The following is a 24,679-nucleotide window of genomic DNA, read 5'->3' as shown; positions in this document are numbered from 1 at the left end:
AAGCACTTGACAAGAGACAATACCAAATCATTAGAACAACAACAACAACAAACTCTTGGTACATAGGAGTAAAGAGGAATTTCCTCAATTTCATAAAGAGTATCTCCAAAAAACCCTACAGCTACCAGCATGCTTACTGGAGAAAAACTAAATGCTTTCTCTCTAGGACTGGCAGTAAGACAAGGAAATACATTCATCATTCTTATTTAATGTGGCACTGGAAGTCCTGCTGCCTACAGTAAGGCAGAAAAAAAAAAATACAGATCAGGAAGAAAGAAAGAATACTTTTCCTCTTTGCAGATGGTATGATCATCCACATAGCAAATCCCAAGAAATCTATAAACCACTCCTGGGACCAATAAATGAGTTCAAGAAGTCCAAAGGAAATAAGACCAACACACAAAAAGCCATCACATTTTGGTATACTAGTAACGAACATATGGAAACCAAAATTTAAGATGTGATGCCATTTATCATCACTAAATATATATTTTATTTTTTTAAGATTTTACTTTTTTGAGTAGCAGGAAAAAGTTTATTAGAGTATAAGATCAGAAAGGAAGAATGGTATGAAAGATCTCTTCACAGAGAGGGGGCGTTCGAAAGTGAATGCCCCAAAGACTTTATTATTAAATAATTTCTATACCCAACTTGGGGCTCAAACTCACAACCCCGAGGTCAAGAGTTGCATGCTCTACTGACTGAGCCAGCCAGATGCCTCACTAAGTATATATTTACATATATATATTTATATATATAATTAGTATAAACCCTGGTCAGGATCTTCATCTAAAAATTACAAAATACTGATGAAAGAAATCATAGAACACCTAATTGAATCTACAAATTTACTGCAATTTCTATCAAAATCTCAGCAAGTTTGTTATAGACATACCAAAGTCTATATGGAAGGGCAAAGGAACTAGACTGGCTAAAACAATTTTGTTAAAGAAGAATAAAGTGGGAAGAATCACTCCAATCAATGTTAAAGCTTACTCTGTAGCTACAGCAGTGAAGATAATACTGGTGGAAAGAGGTCAGTGGAACAGAATAGAGAAGCCAGAAATGGACTCATACAAATCTGACCAAATTATTATTATTATTATTATTATTATTATTTAAATGTTTATTTTTGAGAGAGCAGAAGCAGAGGAGGGGCACATAGAAGGGGGACAGAGGATCCAAAGTGGGCTCTGTGCTGACAGCACCAGGCCCGATGTGGGGCTCAAACTCAGGAACTTCAAGATCATGACCTGAGCCGAAGTCAGATGCTCAACCAGGTGAGTCACCCAGGCGCCCCCGACCAAATTGTTTTTGACAAAATTTCAAAAGTAGTTTAAAGGAGGAGAGACAGCCTTCTCAAAGAATGCTGCTGGAGCAAATGGACATCCATAAGCAAAAAAAAAAAAAACAAAAAAACCTAAACCTCACATCATATACAAAAAGTAACTCAAAATCAAAACTGATTTAATAACAAAACAAACTACAAAACTTTTAGAAAAACATATGGAAGAAAATCCTCAAAACCTGGGGCTGGGTGAAGAATTCTTAGACTTGACACCAAAAGGCATTATCTATAAAAGGAAAAATTGATACATTCAACTTTGTGAAATTACAAAACTTTTGCTCTATGAAAGCCTATGTAAAAGAGTATGAAAACGCAAGCTACAGACTGGAAGAAAATACTTCCAAACCACAAATTTGGTAAAGGAATAGTATCTAGAATACATTAAGTGCTCTCAAAACTAGCATATGTAAAGAATACTCCAAACTCAACAGTAAAATTACAAATAATCCAATTAGAAAATAGACAAAAGACATGCACACACATTTCACTGAAAAGGATATTCAGGTGGCTAATAAGCATTATGAAACAATGTTCAACATCACTTAGCTATTAGGGAAAGGTAAATTCAAAATACTATGAGATACACACTCATATCAGAATGGCTAAAATAAAAAACAGTGACAACACCAGATGCTGACAAGGATGCAGAGAAACTAGATCACTCACATACTAATGGTGAGAATGTAAAATGATACAAGCACTGTGGCATGGAATAGGGCAGTTTATTTTTTTTTTAATTTTTAGTGTTTATTTATTTTTGAGACAGAGAGATACAGAGCGTGAATGGGGGAGGAGCAGAGAGAGAGGGAGACACAGAATCTGAAGCAGGCTCCAGGCTCTGAGCCATCAGCCCAGAGCCCGACGCGGGGCTCGAACTCACAGACCGCGAGATCGTGACCTGAGCGGAAGTCGGACGCTTAACCGACTGCGCCACCCAGGCGCCCCAGGGCAGTTTAAATCAAAGTAAACATGCACTTACCATACAACCCAGCAAGTGCAGTCTTGGGCATTTGCCTCAGAGAAATGAAAACTTATGTTCACATAAAAACCTGTACACAAATGTTCCTAACAGCTTTATTCCTAAAAGTTCCAAACTGGAAACCACTGAGCAGTGCCTGGGTGGCTCAGTCGGTTAAGTGCCTGACTCTTGATTTCCTCAGGTCATGATCCCATAGTTCATTGAGTTTGAGCACCGAGATGGGCTCTGCGCTGACAATTAGGAGCCTGCTTGGAGATTCAGTCCCTCCTCTCTCTCCCCCCCAAAATAAATAAACATTAAAATAAAAGTGAAATTAAAGATACCCATGTCCTGTGACCCTGCAAACTGAACTCTGGATCCAAATGATCTGAATTCAAATCCTGACCCTTCCTGCTACTGACTAGATGTGTGACCTTTGAGAAGTTGTTCGACCTCTCTGTGCCTTGGTTTCCTCACTTGTAGAACAAGGATGAAAACATGGGGCTGTTGTGAGGATTGAGTCTACATATGCAAAGCATTTAGCACATAATAAGAGTGCTTAGCACATAAATAAGTGTTATATAGATATTTGTTGAATAAATTCCACTTCTCAGTATCTACCTAGGGAAACACATGTGCTGCAAAAGCATATTTAGGGATTTTCATCTACAGCATTGTTTAGAGAAGTAGAAAAATGATAGAAACCACCTAAATAGCCATCAATAAAACAAAGGTGAAACAAAGTAAGTTATAGTGGCACTAAGGGATACTATGAAGCAGCTAAAGAAAATGAAGTAGATCTCTATGTGCTAGCATGAAAAGATCTGTGAGAGGGCTGGTTATGCAAGAAAAACCTAGATTCAGAATGATACATATAGGATGAGCCTATCTAAACAAAACAAAACATACAATATTGTGTGTGTGTGTGTGTGTGTGTGTGTGTGTGTGTGAGTGTATGTAGAAAAAGATCTAGAAAGATACACTTCAAATAGATGTTGTTGAGTTATCGGTGGGGAGTGTTAGGGAAAGCATGATTGGATTAAAAGTGGTCAAAATGATTTTATATTTTACAAGGCGAATGTATTTATCTGTGACTTAAGTGATTAGAAAGAATGTGTTTTTTTAAGTGTATTTATTTATTTATTTATTTATTTATTTATTTATTTATTGAGACAGAGCACGCACATGTGAGTGGGGGAGGGACAGAGAGGTAGAGAAAGAATTCCAAGCAGGCTCCACGCTCTGCACTGAGCCCTACACAGGGCTCTATCTCACAATAGTGATTTTTGACCTGAGCCAACAAGCCACCCTGGTGTCCCAAGAATTTTTTTTTTTTAAGCTTGGTGAGGAAGTAGCCAGAAGTGACCAAAGGGAATTATCTTTTCAACAAGTTCTGAAACAGTTGGATATCCATAAGCAATTAACAAAATGGATCATAAACTGAAATGTAAAACCTAAAAATATTAAATTTCTAGAAGAAATCATAGGAGAAAATCTGATTTTTGGTTAGACAAAGATTTCTTAGATACAATACCAAAAGCACAATCTGTGCAAGAAAAAACAATTGATAGGGTGCCTGGGTGGCTCAGTTGGTCAGCATCTGACTCTTAGTTTCAGCTCAGGTCAGGATTTCACAGTTGGTGGGATCAAGCCCCTCTTTGGGATTCTCTCTCTCTCTCTCTCTCTCTCAAAATAAATAAACTGAGAAAAAAGAAAAGAAAAAAACATTGTTAAACTGGACTTCATTGTAATTAAGTTCTTGTGTTTTTTTAAAGACACTGTTTAAAAAATGAAAAGACAGATCAACCACAGACTTGAAGAAAATATTTGCAAATCACATATCTGATAAAGAATTTTTCATGCAGAATATATAAAGAACACTTAAATACAATAAGAAAATAAACAACTCGTGTGAAAAATAGGCAAGACATTTGACCAGATATTTCAGCAAAAAAGATAAATGGATGGCAAGATATTGAGCATCATTAGCTATCAGAGAAATGCAAAATAAAGCCACAATGATATACCAGTATACATATGTTAGGATGGAAAAATTAATAAGACTGACCTTGACAGGCAACAAAAGAAAAAACAGATAAATTGTACTTCATCAAAATTAAAAATATTTGTGTATCAAAGGACTCAGGACAATAAAAATACAACCCACAGAATGGGGGAATATATTTGCAAATCATAGGCCTATAAGTATTCAGAATACATAAAGAACTTTTACAACTCAACAACAACAAAGCAAACAACCCAATTCAAAAATAGGCAAAGCACTTGCATGGATATTTCTCCAAAGAATGTATACAAATGGGCAATAAGCACATGAAAAGATGCTCAACACCACTAATCATTAAGGAAATGCAAATCAAAACCCCCATGAGATACCACTTCTCATCCATTAGGATGGCTGGATTTTTTTTAATGGAAAATAATAGGTGTTGGTGAGGACATAGGGAGATTTGGAAACCCTTGCACATTGATGCTGGGAGTGTAAAATGGTGCAGCCACTGTGGAAAACAATTTGGCAATTCCCCAAAAGTTAAGCGGAGAATTACCATATGGCCCAGCAATTCCACTTCTAGGTATAGACCCAAAAGAAATGAAAGAAAGGATTTCAGCAGATACTTGCACACCAATGTTCAGTGCAGCAGTATTCACAATAGCCAAAAGATGGAAAAAACACTAGTGTCCATCAACAGATGAATAGATTAACTGTGGTATATGCATGCAATGGAATATTATTCAGAGTTCAAAAAGAATGAAAATATGAGACATACTACAACATGGATGAAACTTGAAAATACTATGCTAAGTAAAATAAGCCAGATAGAAAAGGACAAATGTCCTATGATGCCACTTACATAAGATACCTAGAGTAGGCAAACTCACAGAGACAGAAAGTTGGATAGAGGTTACCAGGCACTGGGGGCAGAAGGGAAAGAAGAACAATTGTTTAACGTATGGAGTTTCTCTCAGAAAGATGAAAAAATTCTGAAAATGATTAGTGGTGATGGTTGCACAACACTGTGAATGTACTTAATGCCACTTCATTGTACACTTAAAAATGGCCAAAATGGGGACACCTGCGTGGTTCAGTCAGTTAAGAGTCTGCCTCTAGATTTCTGCTCAGGTCATGATCTCACATTTTGTGAGATTTAACCCCAATCGGGATTTGTGATTCCCTCTCTCTCTCTCTCTCTCTCTTTCTCTCTCCCTCTGCCTTTGACCCTCCCCCACTCATGCACGTGCACTCTCTCTCTCTCAAAATAAGTAAACTTTTAAAAAGTGACCAAAATGGTAAATTTTATGTTGTATATATTTTCCACAATAGGGAAATTAAATTAAAAAAAAAAAAAGAATGACCTTAATATGTGGAGCAACTAGAACTCTCAAACACTGCTAATGGGAATGTAAAATAATACAACCATCTGGCAAATTTTTTAAGTTTATTTATTTTGAGGGAGATGGGGGGAGGGACAGAGAGAGGGAGAGAGAGAATTCCAAGCAGGCCCCCACTGTCGGCACAGAGCCCAATATGGGTCTCAAACCCACAAACTGTGAGATCATGAACCAAGCCTAAACCAAGAGCCAGATACTCAATCCACTGAGCCACCCATGCACACCTGACAATTTTTTTTCAGTTAAATATACATCGGGGCTCCTGGGTGACTCAGTCAGTTGAGCGTCTGACTTTGGTTCAGGTCATGATCTCATGGTTCATGAGTTCAAGCCCCACATGGGGCTTGCTGCTGTCAGTGTGGAACCTGCTTTGGATCCTCTATCCCCTGCTCTCTGCCCCTCCCCCACTTGTGCTATCTCTCTCAAAATAAACATTAAAATATTAAGTTAAATATACATCTATCATATGACTTAGCCATTCCACTCACAGGTATTTGCCAAGAGAAATGAAAATATTTGTCCATAAAGACTTGTACAGAAATGCTTACAGCAGCTTTATTTGTAATCACCCCAAACTGGAAACAACCCAAAGGTCTATCCATAGGTGAATGGATGAGCTTATTGTGGTATATCACACAACAAAGTACTACTAAACAATAAAAAGAATAAACTATTAATACATGTAACAACATGGATGAATCTCAAAATAATTATGCTGAATGAAAGATGCTAGACAAAAAGAGTACATACTTTAAGATTTCTGCTTCTTGAAAATTCTATAAAATGCAAATTAATCAATAGTGACTGAAAGCAGATCAGTAACTGCCTGGAAATGCAGGGGGAGGGGTTGGAGTGAGGTATTACAAAGGGACATGAGGGGGTGATGAACATGTTCCTTTATCTTAGTTGTGGTGATGGTTTCATTGGGTATATACATTGGTCAAAATTTGTCAAACTGTATACTTTAGAGATGTGTCCTTCATCATACGTCAATTATTCCTCAACAAAGATGCTTAAAAAATAAATTTAAGAAGGGAGTAGCCAGAAGTGGTCAGGAGAGAATTGAAGTACTAATTCACTGATTGAGTCACTACTGTGTTCTATGCACTTGATACACCATCTCTGACCCTTACAACAAACTGAAGAGTAAAGATTGTTATCCCTGTTTTCTGATAAGGAACCTGTGATTCAGAGAAGTGAAGCCACTTGCTCTAGGGCACACAGAGACAGATTCAAATTGTGCCCTTTTCACTCTGCCTTACTATGTCCCATCAATGTGAGAAATGGCGTAGGCTGTGCTGTTGGTTGATTGCTGCAATTAGTTGATCAGGGGATATGAAGCATGAGAGCTACTCTTTAAGACAGGGAGTGAGGGGTTTGGACTGCTCTACTCAGAATGACTTATGACCATGAACCACTCATATGCGTCCCTTCACTCTGGCAGTCTGGGACAGGATACTGGGAATGCCTGTCTCTGTGCTCACCATAGACTCCATCTCCCATGCTCATACTTATAGAACCACATACTATATATGACTTCATTTAATGCTAACACTGTTCTTACAACACAATAGAAAAGAGAAAGATCATTCAATATATTGTAGCGAGAAAATTGGCTAGCCATTTGGGGAAAAATAGAATTTTTTATTTATTCTATTTATCTTTGTAAACCCCAAGTCAATAATTAAATATATGCTATTAAATAGAATTGAGTATTTAGCAGATCTTTGAACTGTTAACCTTCTAAGCTTTGAACTGACAAGAAATTGCAAAAGAAAAGTTCAATAGATTTAGTTACATAAAATTATGAAAATTTGTACATAGAACAATATAACCAAAAAGAAAATAACCATCTGGTAAAAATATCTGCCTCAAATATGACAAAAGATAAACTTCTGTCTTTTATAAAACACTCATGCAAACCCATCAGAAAAACATGTCCCCCAAAGATAAATGGGCAGATACTTCACATAAGAGGAAATGGAATAAGTAAGCATATGGCAAAACGTTCAACCTCACAAGTGATTTTTTTAAGTGCAAATTAAAACAATCACATCAGTAAATGTTAAAAATAAGTAATTACCAGGCTGGCACGAGTATAATTGCAAGGATCTTCTGAGAAATGTTTTTGGCAATACACATACACTACTGCAGTGTTCAGACTCTTAGCATAGTTGCCCCCCCCCAACACTTACTGCCAAACCATTCCCACGGACAGATGCACAGATTCTTCCAAATGTGAGTCTCCAGGCCAGGTCATACACCTGAGCTCAGACCTGTGTCTATAAGACATCTCCAGTCTGATGACCCCCTCCTCACCGTGCATCTCACACCAAAAATGCCTCTTCCTTTTTCCCAGCAAATGTACCACTGAGTCACCAAGCCAGAAACCTGGGAGTCATCCTAATTACCTCTTTGTCCCTCACTCCTGCACATTCATCTTTTTCATCAGATTCTGCCAATACTCCCATTTGCATGCAATGTCTTTTGAATCTATCCCCTTTTCCTCCGCCCCTCCCCCCAGTCACAGACATGGGTCTCACTCTTCGGTTTCTTGCTTATATCATTGAAATAGCCCTAACCCATCTCTTCCAAGCCACTCACACTTCCTTCAAGCCATTCTGTAGGGAGCAGTCAGAGTTATCTTTCTGAAATACAAAGTTGACTCTGTCCTTCAAATCTTTCAACGGTCCCCCATTGTACACCTACAGGGTAAAGTCCAAGATTTAGCAGCCCTCTGTGTTCCAGACTGTCTCACTACGATCTTTTCTCTGATGAGCTTCTCCAGGTTTTCTGTCCCCTCCTCCCAGTTTGCCTCTCTCATTGTAGTGTGAATTCCTTGAGAGCTGGAACTAGATCTTAATCATCCCTGCATCCCAGGTTGGTAATACTGAGCTTGACACAGAGTAGGCACTCAGTAAATGTTGGGTGAAGAAATGGATTTATTCTGAGGATATCATTCGACTGAAGGAAAAAGCTTATGAAGGAAACAGTTCACTATACAGTGGTATTCACAATAAAGAAAAAGTGCAAGAAACTTAATGTTCAGCCATAGAGAACTTTTATTAATTATGGAACATCCATTTATTGGAATATGATGCAGCTGTTAAAATAATAATTATGAAGATTATGTAGCAACTCAGAAGGTATTTATTATATAATAAAAGCAGAATGCAAAGTGGTCTGTATGCTAGGACTAAAATTATGTAAAAGTATGCATGCACACAAACAGATCAGAATGAGAACAGGAAAAGGAGCAAATGAATACAGATGATGTGTTTAGGGGGTTTGGGGAGGTGCTATTTGTGATTTTCTTAAGCTCTTTCCAAATTCCCTTCATTGTTGTTAGAGTGTCTTTGTGCATAAATACAAATTGACAGAGGGAAAAAATAACCCGTATACTGAAAAAGGCACTTTGATTCCCTCAAGTCCTTTGACAAGCTGTGGTACAAAAGCAAACAAACCTGCTGACCTGGGATGCAAGAGACCAGCTCCCCACCCCCACCCCCCACCCCTAACTGGCTGTGTGATCTTGATTCAGTAAAATCTGCAGATCTAGGCCTCCCCTTCCCCCCTTCCCCCCCACCCCCCCCCACCCCCCCCCCCCCCCCCCCCCCCGTCTCTCCTATCCTCTCTGGCTGCAATTCCTATGGTTATTCCTCACTCCCAAATCAACTCCCATCATTTCTGTTGGCTGCACCCTATCCCCCCAGTATCCTCGGACAGAAAACCCTCCATTTACTGTCTCATCACCTTCCCTCTCTCTAATCCCTACCTCTAATCAACTGCCCCTTCTTTCCAATAATCCTTCATAGCATACTTTACTATGGGCCTAGTTTTAGACAAAGAAGAGTCCCTGCCTTCCTAGTTCACACTGTCTGGTTGAGAAGAGGCAACATTTTTTTTTTCCCTCTTGCACCTCTGCAGACTGCTGAGGGGTAGAGTGGAGGGTAGAGCAGAGACATGTAAAATGGGACCTCCTGAGCAATGATCTTGACACCATGGCAGGAGGAGTCCAGGCACAGGCTGGAGACTCTCAGGGATAGTATAGTAAGACTTGGCAAGGGGTGCCTGGGTGGCTCAGTCAGTTAAGCGTGTGACTCTTGATTACAGCTTAGGACATGATCTCACAGTTCATGAGTTCGAGCCCCAAATTGGACTCCGCACTGACTGTGCAGAGCCAGCTTGGGATTCTCTCTCTCCCTCTCTGCCCCTCCATGCTCAAGCATTCTCTCTCTCTCTTTCTCTCTCTCTCAAAATAAATAAACTAAAAAAAAAAAAGACTCAGTACAATGGGTGGTATGTTGACTCAATTTATTCATTCAACAAGTATTTACCAAGTGCTAGACACAGCGCCAAGCTCTCCCTCAAGTGGCAAAGGGCTTGCCCAGATGGATTAGGGCCATCTTTGTTATGGAGATTATGGAGATGCTCAGTCTAATGGAGGACAGACAAGGACACCAGTCATTACAACCCAATGTGTTAAGTGCTGCCTTTGAGTTTGAACAAAGGGCTCTGGGGTGGAAGAATGTGGGATTGACCCTGCTTGAGGGGGCTCGCAGGCTCATGCAGCCAGAGAGACTTGAGCTGTATATATCCCCAAGGTTGAGGAGTGGGATTAGATGCCTAGAAAGGGAATTGGGCTGTTCCATGGCAGGTCCAAGCTGAGGAATCATCAGGTCCACAGGCAAGAGGCTTGAAAGAGGGAGCTTTCTGAGAGGAGTATGTTGTTTGGAGTGGCTTAAGCTTTGAGGTTTAGGATGGGGGAAGGGAGCAATTGGTGTCCAGGCGCAGTAGGTGGCAGGTAACAGGCAGAGGGACTTGAGAGACCAGGCAGGAGGGCCAAGGGCAGTTTCAAAGTAGGAAAGTAGTACGATAAAATCTAAGTTTTAGTTAGATAACCAGATGGTCTCCGATGTCTCCTCTCTTCCCTTGAGACTTTGTAAGTGCCAAACGTGTGGTACAGGAAGTTAGGAGCAAGGCGCCAAGGTTCAAGCAAGGATCCTACCCTCTTGTCCCCTTCACTCCACCCCTTTGGCCATCTGTGAGAAGCAAGAGGAAACAAAAATGTTGGTTCTTCCCAACTTACAGTATGGGCAGTTTGGCTGGCTCAAAGGTACTCGGGAAAGAGGACAGATAAAATATGCTTAAGAATTAATATTAGGGACGCCTGGGTGGCTCAGTCGGTTGAGAGTTGAACTTCTGCTCAGGTCATGATCTCACGGTTACTAAGTTAACTTAGTATGGGATGGGGCTGCTACAAAGTTAACTTTGTAACAACAGCCCTGGTTGTTACAAAGTTAACTTAGTAACAGCCTTGCATGGGGCTCCCTGCTGTCAGCTCAGAGCCGGCTTTGGATCCTCTGTTCCCCCCCTCCCTCGTCCCTCTCCCTCTCTCTCTCTCAAAAATAAATAAACATTTTTAAAAAGAATATTAAATCTCTATCAAAATATATTCTACTGATTATACAATTGTGTGTATGTGGGACTTCAAGTAGCCGTCCTCGAAGTCAAGGGAACACGTCGAGCGCATCTTGTGTTTCCAGCAGCTAACATGGAATCAGGCGACAGAAGAGGCGCTCAGCAAATACTGGTTGGGACCGCGGCAGAAAAAGAGAAAACTGCCCCAGCTTCGAGCTTCGGCCCTATGACCTCCCACCAGCAGGTGGCAAGATAGACTCCCCGGGCGCCCGGAAAGGACCGAACTGGGCGGAGCGTTTTGAGGCTCCGGCGCGCGCAGCCTCCGACCCTCTTTTCTCGCGTACCGGAAAGAGGCGGTCCTCTTTTCGTGCCTAGCGCAGCCATGGTAAGGTGGCTTCCTCGCGAGCTCTTGGGCCCATCAGCTTCCATCCTCCCGGGGCCTGGGCTACGTGGGGCTCCAGGGTTCTCGCAGAGGGTGGCCGGATGGAGGGGAAGGGGCTGCAGCCAGCGGGTTGGCCCAGGCGAGCTCGAGGGCGAGGGCGAACGTCGGCCCCGGAGGAAGTGGGGCGGGGGGGAGTCGGTGCCACTGGCGGGAAGGCCTCGGTCTCTGGCACGGCCAACGCCCGATCACGGATCCTACGGCCTCGGGAAGAACGGCTTTCTCAGGCCGGAGCCGCGGGTGGACAAGACGGGCAGAGATGATGGGCCCGGGACAGGGCGGGTGGGCTCCAGGAGGAGAAGCGATTTCTTCGTCCTTGTTTTTTTTTGGCATGGCTTGACTTGGCGTAGTGTGGCCGGGTAAGCATCTGTACACAGCGTTGAGAAGCTTCCTCATTCTAAAGTGAAAGCGGCTCTCTGCTTTTGGCCTTAAGAGTACGAGGGAGCAGCTGTTGGCACGTGGTTCTGCAGAGGGCAGGTTAATCTCGCATCAGACACACACCAGGCGGTTATGATGGAAAAACTTTTCTATTTGATTAGCAAGTAGAAGCACAGATTGGGTTCTTGTCCATTTCTGTTGCTGGCTGGCTCTGTGCCACAAGGTCCAACCCCTGACCATTTCGCCAGAAAGGTTTCTTAGAAGAAACAGCCTCAAGCAGCAGACACTTGTAAGCAGTAACATGAAAATACATAGAACAGTTCTCAAAGATAGTAATTAGTGTTCTCTATACAGTGAGAGGGGTGGGTGCAGTTTATGGAGCCTATAGTATTTGCTAGATAACTATGCATTTACTTCTCTGCCTTCTGGCACAGCCCTACACTTAACACTGTCCACATTTTTCTGAAGGGGGAAACAGACTCCATTCTTCCAAGAAGTTATAGCTGTTCTTGAAAAAACCTGTAACCATTTTAACAGCATTGAAATCTAAAACCCTGAAATTCTCCTTCAGGCTCGTGGTCCCAAGAAACATCTGAAGCGGGTAGCAGCTCCAAAGCATTGGATGCTGGATAAGCTGACCGGTGTGTTTGTAAGTATCTTAAGGGAGACTTTCTTTTGTCCAGTGTTATGGAGATATAGTTGACATGTCCAGAGGACCTATTTTATACTCCTTTATGTACCAGGCATTCCTGATTACTATATCCAGGAATTATTTGGGGACAGGACTACGGGAAGAGTATTCTTGTCTCTCCGTTTTTGAAGACCTTGTGCTACCTTGATTGCACCCTGCCTGACTCCTTAATAACTCTGCCATCTCTGTTCCACGTAATGACATAGTACACTCACATGGACTCCTAATTCAAATGTTCTTAATGGGCCTGGTCCTGTAAAGAGGAAACATGCAATAAAGGTTTCAGTTCTGGAATAGTTTTACAAGTTTGGGACACCTCTCGTTTGCCCACACTGGGCGGGGGGGGGGGGCAGTGATGGATACTCTGGTGTCTAGTTGATGGTCTCAGGACATAGGCAGTGAGTTTGAGTGAATCCCAACAATAGTTGAAGATCATTTTTTTTTGATCATTTTACAGGCCCCTCGTCCATCTACTGGTCCCCATAAGTTGAGAGAGTGTCTCCCTCTCATCATTTTCCTAAGGAACAGACTTAAGTATGCCCTAACAGGAGATGAAGTAAAGAAGATCTGTATGCAGCGTTTTATTAAGATTGATGGCAAGGTCCGAACCGATATAACCTACCCTGCTGGTTTTATGGGTAAGTGATTAAGTGGTGGGCACTTGGTGGTGGCTCCTTTTGCTTGATCTTCCTCTCCAAAGTGGCAGTTGTATTTAATATTGGTGGGCTTTTATCAGTCACAGAAATAAAGCATGCCCTTCCCCTTCAGTTTTTACTAACATAGTGTGGGGCTGCAAAGAATCAGGAATCCTTTCTCAAAACCAAATTTTAGTTAACCTTAAATTTTATATGTCCTAAAGACAGGGTTTTAAAAGATTAGCTAGCCATCATCATTAACCTTAGGAGTTCTTGTTAGTATTTGAAATGGGAAGCATATGGGGAGTTTTTTCTTAGAGTGTTGTGGTTGTTACTCAGCATGGGGTAGTAGGGCTGTATAGTAACCTTAAACCGTTCCAATATCAGATGTCATCAGCATTGACAAGACTGGGGAGAATTTCCGCCTGATCTATGACACCAAGGGTCGCTTTGCTGTTCATCGGATCACACCTGAGGAGGCCAAGGTGAGTGTTCTAAGCAGGCTGGGTCTTCAGTGCGAAGTTAGAGCCTGAATTAAGTATATGGTCTGGTCCATTGCAGTGAGGTAGGTGGATTAAGATTGCTTGCGGTCATATACCTGAACATAGCCAGTTAACAGGTTAGTGGGGTTCTATTGTATGTGCAATTTTATGTCATGTTAGTAAAAGTCTTACTAATAGCTGTATCACAGTTCATTGCTGGGTACCTACTGATCCCCGTTTGAAGTTAACATTTTTAACAGATTGTCTTTTTTGTGGCAGAAATAAATTCAGTTTAACTTTGGCTTTAGAGGCAAGGAAAGGGATTTCTAGGAACATTTATTAGTGCTTGAAGTATGGGTCCTTTAAGTATAAGAGACCAGAAAACCAATACTAGTCCAACCTGATTGGCCCTGTGTCATGTCTCCATTTGGTGGGTCTAGCTTTACCCTGCAGAGAGGAAAGGTGTTAATGGAGGAGACTGATAATCCTTGGGGCATTTGTTTGAGATCCAAAAAAAGATTACAGACATTGATTATTTAATCCAGTTTGTTGTAGTGGTTTTATGCAAAGTTTTAAGGCTCCTTAAATTATTGGCTATAAATGAAGGTTAATTCAATTGGGTGATTCAGCCCCTAATTTGCTTAGCTGCCTTGTTATCAGCAGGCTGGAGGGCATGTCCAGTGGCATCAAGGTGATTTGATTTACTTTGAGGAGGCCCTGGAGTGAAAATTCAACGTTGAAACCCTTCATGTGAAATATTTGTTGATTAGGTGAACTGGTAATACAATTGCAGTTTGTGAGACAAAACAATTGTGTTTTGGAAGGAGGCATTAAGAGGCACTTGTTAGGGAGCTGATGAGGGTGAGTTGCAAGAATTCAGGGGACCTGTGAGGCTTAAGCAGCCTGGGGAAAGGAGGGTGATCAGTCCACTCAGTAGGGAGTCACCCTTGTTGTGGGGCCTTCAGTGCCTTGGACTGTAACCTGGAGTGGTACAAGGAAAACATAACAGGAAAACTGCCCTAGAGAGGGACAGTAAGGAAAATTTATGGTGGGTACGAAGTCAAGATCACCATTCTGCAGTTTGGCAAATGGCCATTCCTATGTAAGTCTGTTGCCTTCAGCTGTCAATTGCCGTTTGAAGTTACTGTTTCATGTGGCGCATGTGAACTAGGAAGTTAGAAGTTACTGTTTCATGTTACTGTTTAATACATTCGCAGAACAAGGTTACTGTTTCATACTATTTCATACCTTCTGGGCAAAATAGAGGTTACTGTTTCATGTTCTGGGTTGGGTTAGCAACTATGAGTTTACTGTTTCATAGGTTCTAGAGCTTGGCGCATGTGAACTAAACTAAATGTGGCTAACTCCTGTGTGTTTCCAGTATAAGTTGTGCAAAGTGAGAAAGATCTTTGTGGGAACAAAAGGAATCCCTCATCTGGTGACCCATGATGCTCGCACCATTCGCTATCCTGATCCCCTCATCAAGGTGAATGACACCATTCAGATTGATTTGGAGACTGGAAAGATTACTGATTTCATCAAGTTTGATACTGGTAAGCAGCTTCTGTTATCTGGGCATTCTCTTTAAGCCCAGGTATAAGCACTGTTCTTTGGTTTTCTCTCCCTATAATGGAAGCTTAATAAAGCATTATGACTTGCACCGGGCCTGGGTACAGGGTTTTGTTTTGAACCCTCTTAGGTGATTCTGATAAGCAACCAAGGAGAAAGGTCTTTTGATGTAGTAAGGGATTGGGAAGGGGGCAACTCAAAAGTTTTAAGAAATGTGCGGGGGATGTGTAAAAAACCTTAACTGGAGAACTTCTCCAACACCCAGGTATATAGTATGTTTACTTCCAGAGGCCCAAATGCTCAGAATATTCTGGATGGCTGAGAGGGAGTCTTTTGTAAGGCACATTCTCAGATCTGTAAAGGTCTCAAAAAAGCTCCCCTATCTATGGAAATGGCTTGAGGGCTAGGCAGGAAGATGACTGAATAGCAGCCAGCCTAATTATGATACAGCCCTTAGTAATGCTGTCATCATCCTCAAAGTCTGTCTGTAACTCGCAGAGCATTGGGCTTTGGAGGAACAGTAGCAAGACATGGTGAGGACCTGGCGAGGTGGTTTTGGTGGGGCAAATCTTGGGAGAGCCCTGATAGTCCCTGCTTGGGTAACCTATCCATAGAATAGAAGTAAATTCAAATGGGAAAAAGGACTGATTTTGTTTAGGCCTATCTCTTGTCATCCATCACATTAGGTTATGAGTTTGCATGGTGCCTGGCTCTAAGCAGATTGTTTCTTCCACCTAGGTAATCTGTGTATGGTGACCGGAGGTGCTAATCTGGGAAGAATTGGTGTGATCACCAACAGAGAGAGACACCCTGGTTCTTTTGATGTGGTTCATGTGAAAGATGCCAATGGCAACAGCTTTGCCACCCGGCTTTCCAACATTTTTGTTATTGGCAAGGTAAGTTTGGGTCTCCCTTCCCTAGTCCAGGAAAACTAGTAAATGCAGGTACTGCTGGGACTGTAGCGCCTGGCTCCTGGCTGGCTCTACTGATCCTGGTGTAAATCCTCTTCTGGGATGGGGATTGCACCAAGCAGGGCTGGGACAAGCCTATGCTTTTTCAGTGTCACAAAATCATCAGGGGACCTGATCACCTTGGTTGAAAACTGGCCAGTAAGGGAATGAATATGCCTTATACTTACGTTCTTCACTTTGTGCCTGTGGAGTTTTTTGGGGGGAAACAAGCAGTCGGCCTTGGTCACTACTTCAGTACTTCTAAGTCCTTAATTACAAAGCATATTATAGTTTACATCTACATGTATGAGCAGTGAGTTAAATAAAGTGGCCTCTGCAGCCCAAGCACTGGGTGTTTCTGATAAACCAGCATCTAAAAAGTGTCTGACTGTTGTTAAATGCTCTCAGGTTTCTGTTTTCTTTAAATGAGATGACAAAGGTAGTGGATGCCAAGCTGCTGATGGAGTTAGTGTGCGGTGGTTTCTGATTCTCCTTGTTTTCCCCTCCAGGGCAATAAACCATGGATTTCTCTTCCCCGTGGAAAGGGCATCCGCCTCACCATTGCTGAAGAGAGAGACAAGAGACTGGCAGCTAAACAGAGCAGTGGGTAAAATGGTCCCTAGGTGATGTGATTGGAAGTCTTTACACATAATTAAAGATTGATACAACATGATAAATTGTCTCTTTGGTGTATGTTGTGGTTTGGTTGTGGAGTTTCGTTTTAATTTGCAGCTTCCCTATTATACTTATAAAAAGCAGATTGACTCAGTCAGCCTTAGGCATTCTGTGATGTAGATCTTCATGTGTCTTTCCTTAGGCTGGGCTAGGGTGGTGGGAGGGAGAACATACCAGACTTGACAAAGAAGGAACAGTAGCTAGCCCAGGAGTGGAGAGAGCCAGGGGGGACGACCCCCACACACCGAGTGTTGGCCAGGAACTCATCTGTCCTATGGACTCTCCCCTTAAAAAGGGGGGTTGGGCTAAATGGGTAAGGGGCTTAAAGAATCTGCTCCTGAAATCGTTGCACCATATGCTAACTTGGATGTAAATTATAAAAAATAAGTTACAGAAGAAAACATGAGGTAGATGAGTAGCGGTTAAGCGGCTGACTTCAGCTCAGGTCATGATCTCATGCTCTTTGAGTTCGAGCCCCACATCTGTGGGCTCTGCTGACAGCCTGGAGCCTGCTTTGGATTCTGTGTCTCCCTCTCTGCTCCTCCCCTGCTCACACTCTGTCTCTCTCAAAAATAAATATTTTTTTAAAAAATTAAAAAATCTCTACCTCCTATTGCTGGGCTTCTCAATTGTAATACTACTAAACCAGGTAACTTGTAGGTGGCTGTCCTGTGTATTGTGGGATGTTGAACAGCATCCCTGGTGTCTAACCACAGCATGTTGGAGCCTGCTTCCCCCTTCTACCCGGTTGTGATTACAAAATGACTCCAGATATAGACAGTCCCTCTTACGGAGCAAAATTGCCTTGTGTTAAGAACCACCAACTACCCTACAGACAACTGCTGAATCTATCACTTTTAACCTCATGTCACATTCAAGCTTACCAAATCCCACTGTGACAGGTTTGGGGGAAAAAACAATTTGGACATTATCTGAAACCTCATGAGCCTGTGTAAGATCACTGCATGCTTTACTGGGCATGTGTAATGGCCCTCCCTGGTGCCCAGGTCTGTGGTCTGACAGAGAAGGAGGCTCACTGAAGATCTGTGGCTTGCAGTGCCTCTACCCCTGGCTGGGTCCTGGGCTTGGAGTCAGGAGCTGCAGAAAACTGATCTTGTTGAACTAAGCAAGGTCTGAATCAGCTAAAGGAGGGATGCCCCAGGAATCTACCACGCCAATTTGGCCCCACAGAGCTTGTCTACCGTTCACGTTGCAGACACCAAAGCCACTGACTGGGGCTTGAGAGCAGTCCAACATGGGGCCTCAAGATACCTGCTTAAGCAGGAGAAGGAATTTCTGCAAGAATGGAGTCCAAGCGAATCAAGTCGTCCAGATAGGCAGTTCTGATGAGCCAGGCCAAGCCAGGCCAGAAGTAATCTTTTTTTTTTTTTTTAATGTCTATTTGAGAGAGGGGGAGAGAGAGAGACCAAGCGAGCATGCACAAGTAGGGGAGGTGTGGAGAGAGGGGGGCAGAGGATCCAAAGCAGGCTCCATGCTGACAGCACAGAGCCCTATGTGGAGCTCGAACCCCACGAACCATGAGATCATGACCTGAGCCCAAGCCGATGCTTAACCGACAGCCACTCAGGTGCCCCAGGCCAGAAGTAATCTTAAGGTGCCCCTTGAGAAACAGGCCGGTGAGACAGTGAAAGGCCAGAGAGCAGGAGTCCCTGAATACTGGTGGATTTTCTTGCTGCCACCCTGCTTGCTGCACTCGTGGTTGTTCTTTGTAGGTTTGCTGTAAGCCTCAGCTCAGCAGATGATGGAAATTATTTGGATTTTAGCTAAGGAACCAAGGCAAATGTAGGGAATGAGAGGCCTCTCAGTTGGTTCTTTCCACATGTGCAGTGGTTTCCCAGATGCTAATTGGGCAGCCATCTTGCACACTGGGGAATTAGTGTATTTGGCTGCAGTCTCCTCACACCACCAGAATTTTTTTTAACACTGTTTTTTAATGCTCCTCCACATAAGTTTATTTAAGTTTTCAATTCCAGTTAGTTAACATACAGTTTATTAATTTCAGGTGTACAATATAATGATTCAGCAATGTCATACAGCACATGGTGCTCATGTCATACAGCACATAAGTGCAGTCCTTAACTCCCATCACCTATTGAACCCAGCCCCCCACCCACCTCCCCTCTGGCAACCCTCAGTTTGTTCTCTATAGTTAAGAGTCTGTTTCTTGGTTTGTCTCTCTTAGTTTTTCCCTTTGCTCATTTGTTTTGTTTCTTAAATTCCACATATAAGTGAAATCATGGTACTTGTCTTTCTCTTATTTTGCTTAGTATTATACTCTCTGGCTCCATCCGTGTCATTGCAAATGGCAAGATTTCAATCTTTTTATGACCAGTTGATATTCCCTTTTATATATATGCCACATCTTTACCCATTCATCAATTGGTAGACACTTGGGCTGCTTCCATATCTTGGCCATTGTAAATAATCCTGCTGTAAACATTGGAATGCATGTATCCCTTTGAATCAGTGTTTTTGTATCCTTTGGGTAAATACTTAGTAGTGCAATTGCTGGATCATAGGGCAGTCCTATTTTATTTTATTTTAATTTTTCTTGTATGTTTATTTATTTTTGAAGGAGAGACAAACAGAATGTGAGCAGGGGAGGAGCAGAAAGGGAGACACAGAATCCAAAGTGGGCTCCAGGTTCCAAGCTGTCAGCACAGAGCCCGACACGGGGCTCAAACCCACAAACTGAGATCATGACCTGAGCCGAAGTCGGACGCTTAACCAACTGAGCCACCCAGCCACCCCATTGGTAGTTCTATTTTTAACTTCTTGAGGAACCTCCACACTGTTTTCCACAGTGGCTGCACCAGTTTGCATTCCCACCAACAGCGCACGAGTGTTCCTTTTTCTCCATATCCTCGCCAACACCTGCTGTTTCTCGTGTTGTTGATTTTAGACTTTCTGACAGGTGTGAGGTGATAGCTCATTGCAGTTTTTGATTTACATTTCCCTGACAGTAAGCAAGGATGAGAATCTTTTCAGGTGTCTGTTGGCCATCTGGAAAGATATGTCACTTGTAAATATCTTCCATTCCATAGGTTGCCTTTTAGTTTTGCTGGTTGTTTCCTTCACTGTGCAGAAGTGAATATTTTAAATGTGTTTTCTTTTTTTATTTGTTAAACTATCACAGGAATTTTTTTTATTAGCAACTAGCCCTAATGTGGGGAATATTTCCATCCTTAACAACCAAGTCATATGAGTGTACTTAGCCAAAGCAGCCTGTAGCCTCAGAATGAGCTATAGTTTTCCAAATAAAATGGCTTGTGTCTTCTTAGGGTTTTTGAAGCTTTCCAGTTTGATTCATAAAGTCTTATAGCTGGAGGGAACCTTAGAGATCATCTCAGCCAGGGAGGCAGACAAATGGTATAGAGATGAAACTGACTGAAGCAAGCTGAACTTAATTAGGTTTGGTTTACTTCCCTGTGCCTTCAGTGGGCTGGGCCTCATGCTCCAGTCAGAGAGCAGCACAGCACAGTTTTGAGAACAAGAAGAGTACAAACAACTAGGATTTATGTAGGAATTTATAGTTTACAAGAGCCTTCTTGATTTTTTAAATTTATTTACTTATTTTGAGAGAGAGAGAGAGCGGGCAAGGGACAGAGAGAGAGAGAGAATCCCAAGCAGGCTCCTTGATATCACTGCAGAGCCCAACACGGGGCTCAATCTCACAAACCATGAGATCGTGACTTGAGCCAAAATCAAGAGTCAGATGTTTAACCGACTGAGCTATCCAGGCATCCCTAGCCATCTTGATTTGTTAATATCCAAATCCTGTGTTCTTGCTGCTAAACCAGATGTTACAGAAAGAATGATATCCTCCATACTGCCCCCTGACCCACACCAATCAGTTCTATACACAGTCTTCCCTATCTCAGGTCATGGCAAACTGTCTTACCAATTATACAAGCCAGACACTTTGGACACGTCCTTAATTCATCTCCTTTTCTCACACTCCACATGTAATTTTATGAGAAAACCCAGTTGCTTCTACCTTCAAAATATATCCAGATTGCATATATGGTGATATTTAGAAAGTATTGTTAATTTCTTGTGAGATAATTGTGAAGTTTTTCAGAGGTACACACTGAAGTGTTTGCAGAAGAAATGACAAGTAACCTGGAATTTGCTTTAAAATAATCTAGTGAACAAGGAAGATCAACAAAACAAGATTGACTATATGCTAATAATGTTGAAGCTGGGTGATGGTTACATGGAGTTCATTACACTAGTTGCTCTACTTATGTGTATGTTTGACATTTTTCATAATAAATGTATAAAGGAACAAATAAATAGTATGGTATCTGCCCTCTCCCCCCCACCTCAAATAATATTAGACCATTTCTTTCTTTCTGTTTTTTGATTTTTTTTTTTTGAGAGAGAAAGAGGGTGCAAGTGAGTGAGTGGTAGAGAGAGGGACAGAATCCAACGAGGGGCAGAGAGAGAGAGACAGCGATAGAGAGAAGTGGGACTCATCTGAAGCAGGGCTCATGCTCATGAACCTTAAGATCATGACCTGAGCTGAAGTCATATGCTTAACCAACTGAGCCACCCAGGCACCCCAATGCTGGACCATTTCTTATCACCTGCATTGCTACCACCCTGGTCTAAGGCACCAACAACTCTTCTGTACGTTACAGATTATAGCATTAGCCCCTGACTGGTCTCTCACTTCCATCTATCCCCCCTACAGTCTCAACCCAGCAGCCAGAGGGATTCTGTTTAAAGTGTGTAAGTCAGGAGGCACCTGGCTGTCTTACTGGAGCACTAGACTCTGGGTCTCGGGGTTGTGAGTTTGAGTCCCACATTGGGTGTGGAAATTACTTAAAAATAAAATCTTTAGGGGCACCTGGATAGCTCAGTCAGTTAAGCGTCTGACTCTTGGTTTTGGCTCTGGTCATGATCTCATGGTTCATGAGTTTGAGCCCCGCATCAGGCTCTGCACTGGCAGCATGGAGCCTGGAGCCTGCTTGGGATTCTCTGTCTCTCTTTCTCTCTGTCCCTCCCCAGCTCCTGCTCACTCTCTCTCTCAAAATAAATAAACATTAAAAAATAAAATCTTCAAATAGTAATAATAATTGGGGTGCCTGGGTGGCTCAGTTGGTTAAGCATCCAACTTCAGCTCAGGTTGTGATCTCATGGTTCATGAGTTCGAGCCCCATGTTGGGCTCTGTGCTGACAGCTCCAAGCCTGGGGCCTGCTTTGGATTCTGTGTCTCCCTTTTTCTCTGTTTCTTTCTCTCTCTCTCTCTCAAAAATAAATAAAGATTAAAAATAAATAAATAAATAAATACATAAATTTAAATAGTAATAATAATTTAAAAAAATAATAAAGTGTGTGAGTCAAGTCAGGTCACTCCTCCGAATGGCTCCCATCTCACTCAGACTAAAAGCCACAGTTACGAGGCCCTATGAAGCACCCACAATCTGGCCTCTCACCTCACCTCCTACTACTCTCCTGCTGGCTCAATCTGTTCTACCCACACTGGCCCCTTGCTGTTTCTAGAACATGAAAGTTAATTCTCCTCTCTTAGCATCTCTCATTGACTTCATTTTTTTTTTTTTTTTTTTTTTTTTTTGGTTACTTAGTTTTGAGAGAGACAGTGAGCACAAGCCGGGTAGGGGCAGAGAGAGGGAGACACAGAATCTGAAGCAGGCTCCAGAGTCTGAGCTGTCAGCACAGAGCCTGACGCAGGGCTCGAACTCATGAATGGTGACATCATGACCTGAGATGAAGTCGGACGCTTAACTGACTGAGCCACCTAGGTGTCCCTCACTGACTCCATTTTTATGTATGTGGTTTATATTATGAACATTTTCGAATATACAGAAAAGCCAAAAGAGTAGTACAATGATCGTGCATATAGATACCAGCTAGATTGAATAATTAACATTTTGTCATATTTGCTTTATTTCTATATGTAGGCATACACACAGACACACACATTACTCTGAACCCTTTGAAGGTAAGTTGCAGACATCATGACCTCAGGTTCCTAGTGCCAAGAGATGGCAGGGGCTGGCTCTCAGGGGGCTCCACCAAAGCAGTTAATTTCCATGTTGCCTTGGGTATAAACTAGCTAAAGAGAGATGCTGTCTTTTCAGATAGAACTTTCCCACGCCAAATCAAGAGAATCCACTTATCTGCCTAGATTGTTGGGCTCAGAAAAGTCCCCAAACCCAAACATCTAAAGTTCAAAGAGAATGAAAATTAAAAGGTTTGATGTGCTCAGGCTGGAGTTTTTGGGTCGATTTTTTCTCTACCATTTTGGCTTTTGAAAATGTCATACTCTTTAAACAGTAAATAATAACAAAGAATGTTCCCAAGAGGCAACAGACATGATTTAGTAATAACAGTAATAATAACAACAGAAAGAAGAAATTTTCCAAGAGCTAACAGCTTTTCAGTTTATCCCTGGGGCTTTCCTAGGGATATACTCATGTATTTTTCTTAGCTTTTCTAGCAATGGTGAACACGTGTAATCAGTGGTGTGTTGGTAACTGTTTAATAACCAACTCTCTAAAAAAATGTGTACCTACAGGCACCTGGATGTCTCAGTTAAGCGTCTGACTCTTGATCTCAACTAGGGTCTTGATCTCAGGGTTGTGGGTTCAGGCCCTGTGTTGGGTTCCACGCTGGGTGTGGAGCCTACTTTAAAAAAAAGTGTACCTATACATGTACATAGGTTTATTATGTTTTACTGATATAAAGGATGTATAACACAATTTACAAATAATGAAATAGGAAATAATCTTTATTGTGATTTCCATATATTGCTATAGCCAGTTGGATCTCACAGGATGCTGTCATTGACTTTTGCCAAATTCTCATATCCATAGCAATCTGTGGTTATGGGGGTGCCTGGCTGGCTCAGTCATGACAAAGAGTGTGTGACTATTGCTCTCAGGGTTGTGAGTTCAAGCCCCATTTTGGGTGTAGAGATTACTTAAATAAATAAAACTTTTAAAAAATCTATGGTTCTGGTTGCAGTCAACAAAGAAATGTAGTTCTGACCAAAGTGTTGTTGATATTTGTGTTTGCATTAACAAATAAGATAAAAGTGCAATAACAAATAAGACAAAAGTGAAACAACAAAGTCATACATAAGAACCTCATTCATGTGTCAATGACAGGAGCAGCTTCTTTGCTGTATCAGATAATAGTTTTCGAATACAGAAAGAATATCTCCTTAATTTTTTGTACTAGTCACAATGTATTGGGTATAAGACACAACATACTTCTAAGTTTAATCTGCATGTTAACAATTTCTCTGTTCTGTTCTTAACTCTAGACAATGAACAAGACAGTTAATCAAGTCTTGATTGTAGTGTTTACCAATTTCTGTAGCTGATTTCAGGCAACTACCATTATGTCATCTCACAGGGACCTGGGAAGAGATGCATAGTAACACACCATTATATAACATTTCCACCACATCTCTACAATAGGCATAAATGACCTTAAGGACATATAGATAAGAGTAAAATGTGGGGTGCCTGAGTGGCTCAGTCGGTTAAGCACCCTACTCCTGATTTTGGCTCAGGTCATGATCTCACAATTCATGAGATGGAGCCCCTTGTCGGGCTCTGTGCTGCCAGTGGGGAGCCTGCTTGGGATTCTCTCTCTCTGCCCCTCCCCTGAGCTCTCTAAATAAATAAATAAATAAATAAACATTGAAAAAATAGTAAGGTGTAAAATAAT

General features: G+C 41.9%; 1 protein-coding gene across 1 annotated transcript; it reads left to right on the top strand.

The window, feature by feature from the left end:
- The first annotated feature begins 11,440 nt into the window (after nt 1–11,440).
- Nucleotides 11,441–16,956, top strand: RPS4X (ribosomal protein S4 X-linked). Its single transcript, XM_015080553.3, has 7 exons — nt 11,441–11,520; nt 12,524–12,601; nt 13,101–13,281; nt 13,666–13,763; nt 15,142–15,313; nt 16,068–16,225; nt 16,789–16,956. The coding sequence occupies exons 1-7, from the start codon at nt 11,518–11,520 to the stop codon at nt 16,888–16,890; spliced, it is 792 nt and encodes a 263-aa protein (XP_014936039.1). The 5' UTR covers nt 11,441–11,517; the 3' UTR covers nt 16,891–16,956.
- Nucleotides 16,957–24,679: the final 7,723 nt, after the last annotated feature.

The sequence above is a fragment of the Acinonyx jubatus genome, chromosome X (genome assembly GCF_027475565.1).
Source record: "Acinonyx jubatus isolate Ajub_Pintada_27869175 chromosome X, VMU_Ajub_asm_v1.0, whole genome shotgun sequence".
Classification (NCBI taxonomy): domain Eukaryota; kingdom Metazoa; phylum Chordata; class Mammalia; order Carnivora; family Felidae; genus Acinonyx; species Acinonyx jubatus.
The sequence above is the reverse complement of the archived record's forward strand: the minus strand, read 5'-3'. Positions and strand labels throughout refer to the sequence as shown.

Excerpts from the sequence above, each read along its gene's own strand:
- RPS4X (XM_015080553.3), top strand. Across the intron at positions 12,602-13,100 it reads ATAAGCTGACCGGTGTGTTT|GCCCCTCGTCCATCTACTGG; the intron begins GTAAGTATCTTA and ends ATCATTTTACAG. Across the intron at positions 13,764-15,141 it reads TCACACCTGAGGAGGCCAAG|TATAAGTTGTGCAAAGTGAG; the intron begins GTGAGTGTTCTA and ends GTGTGTTTCCAG.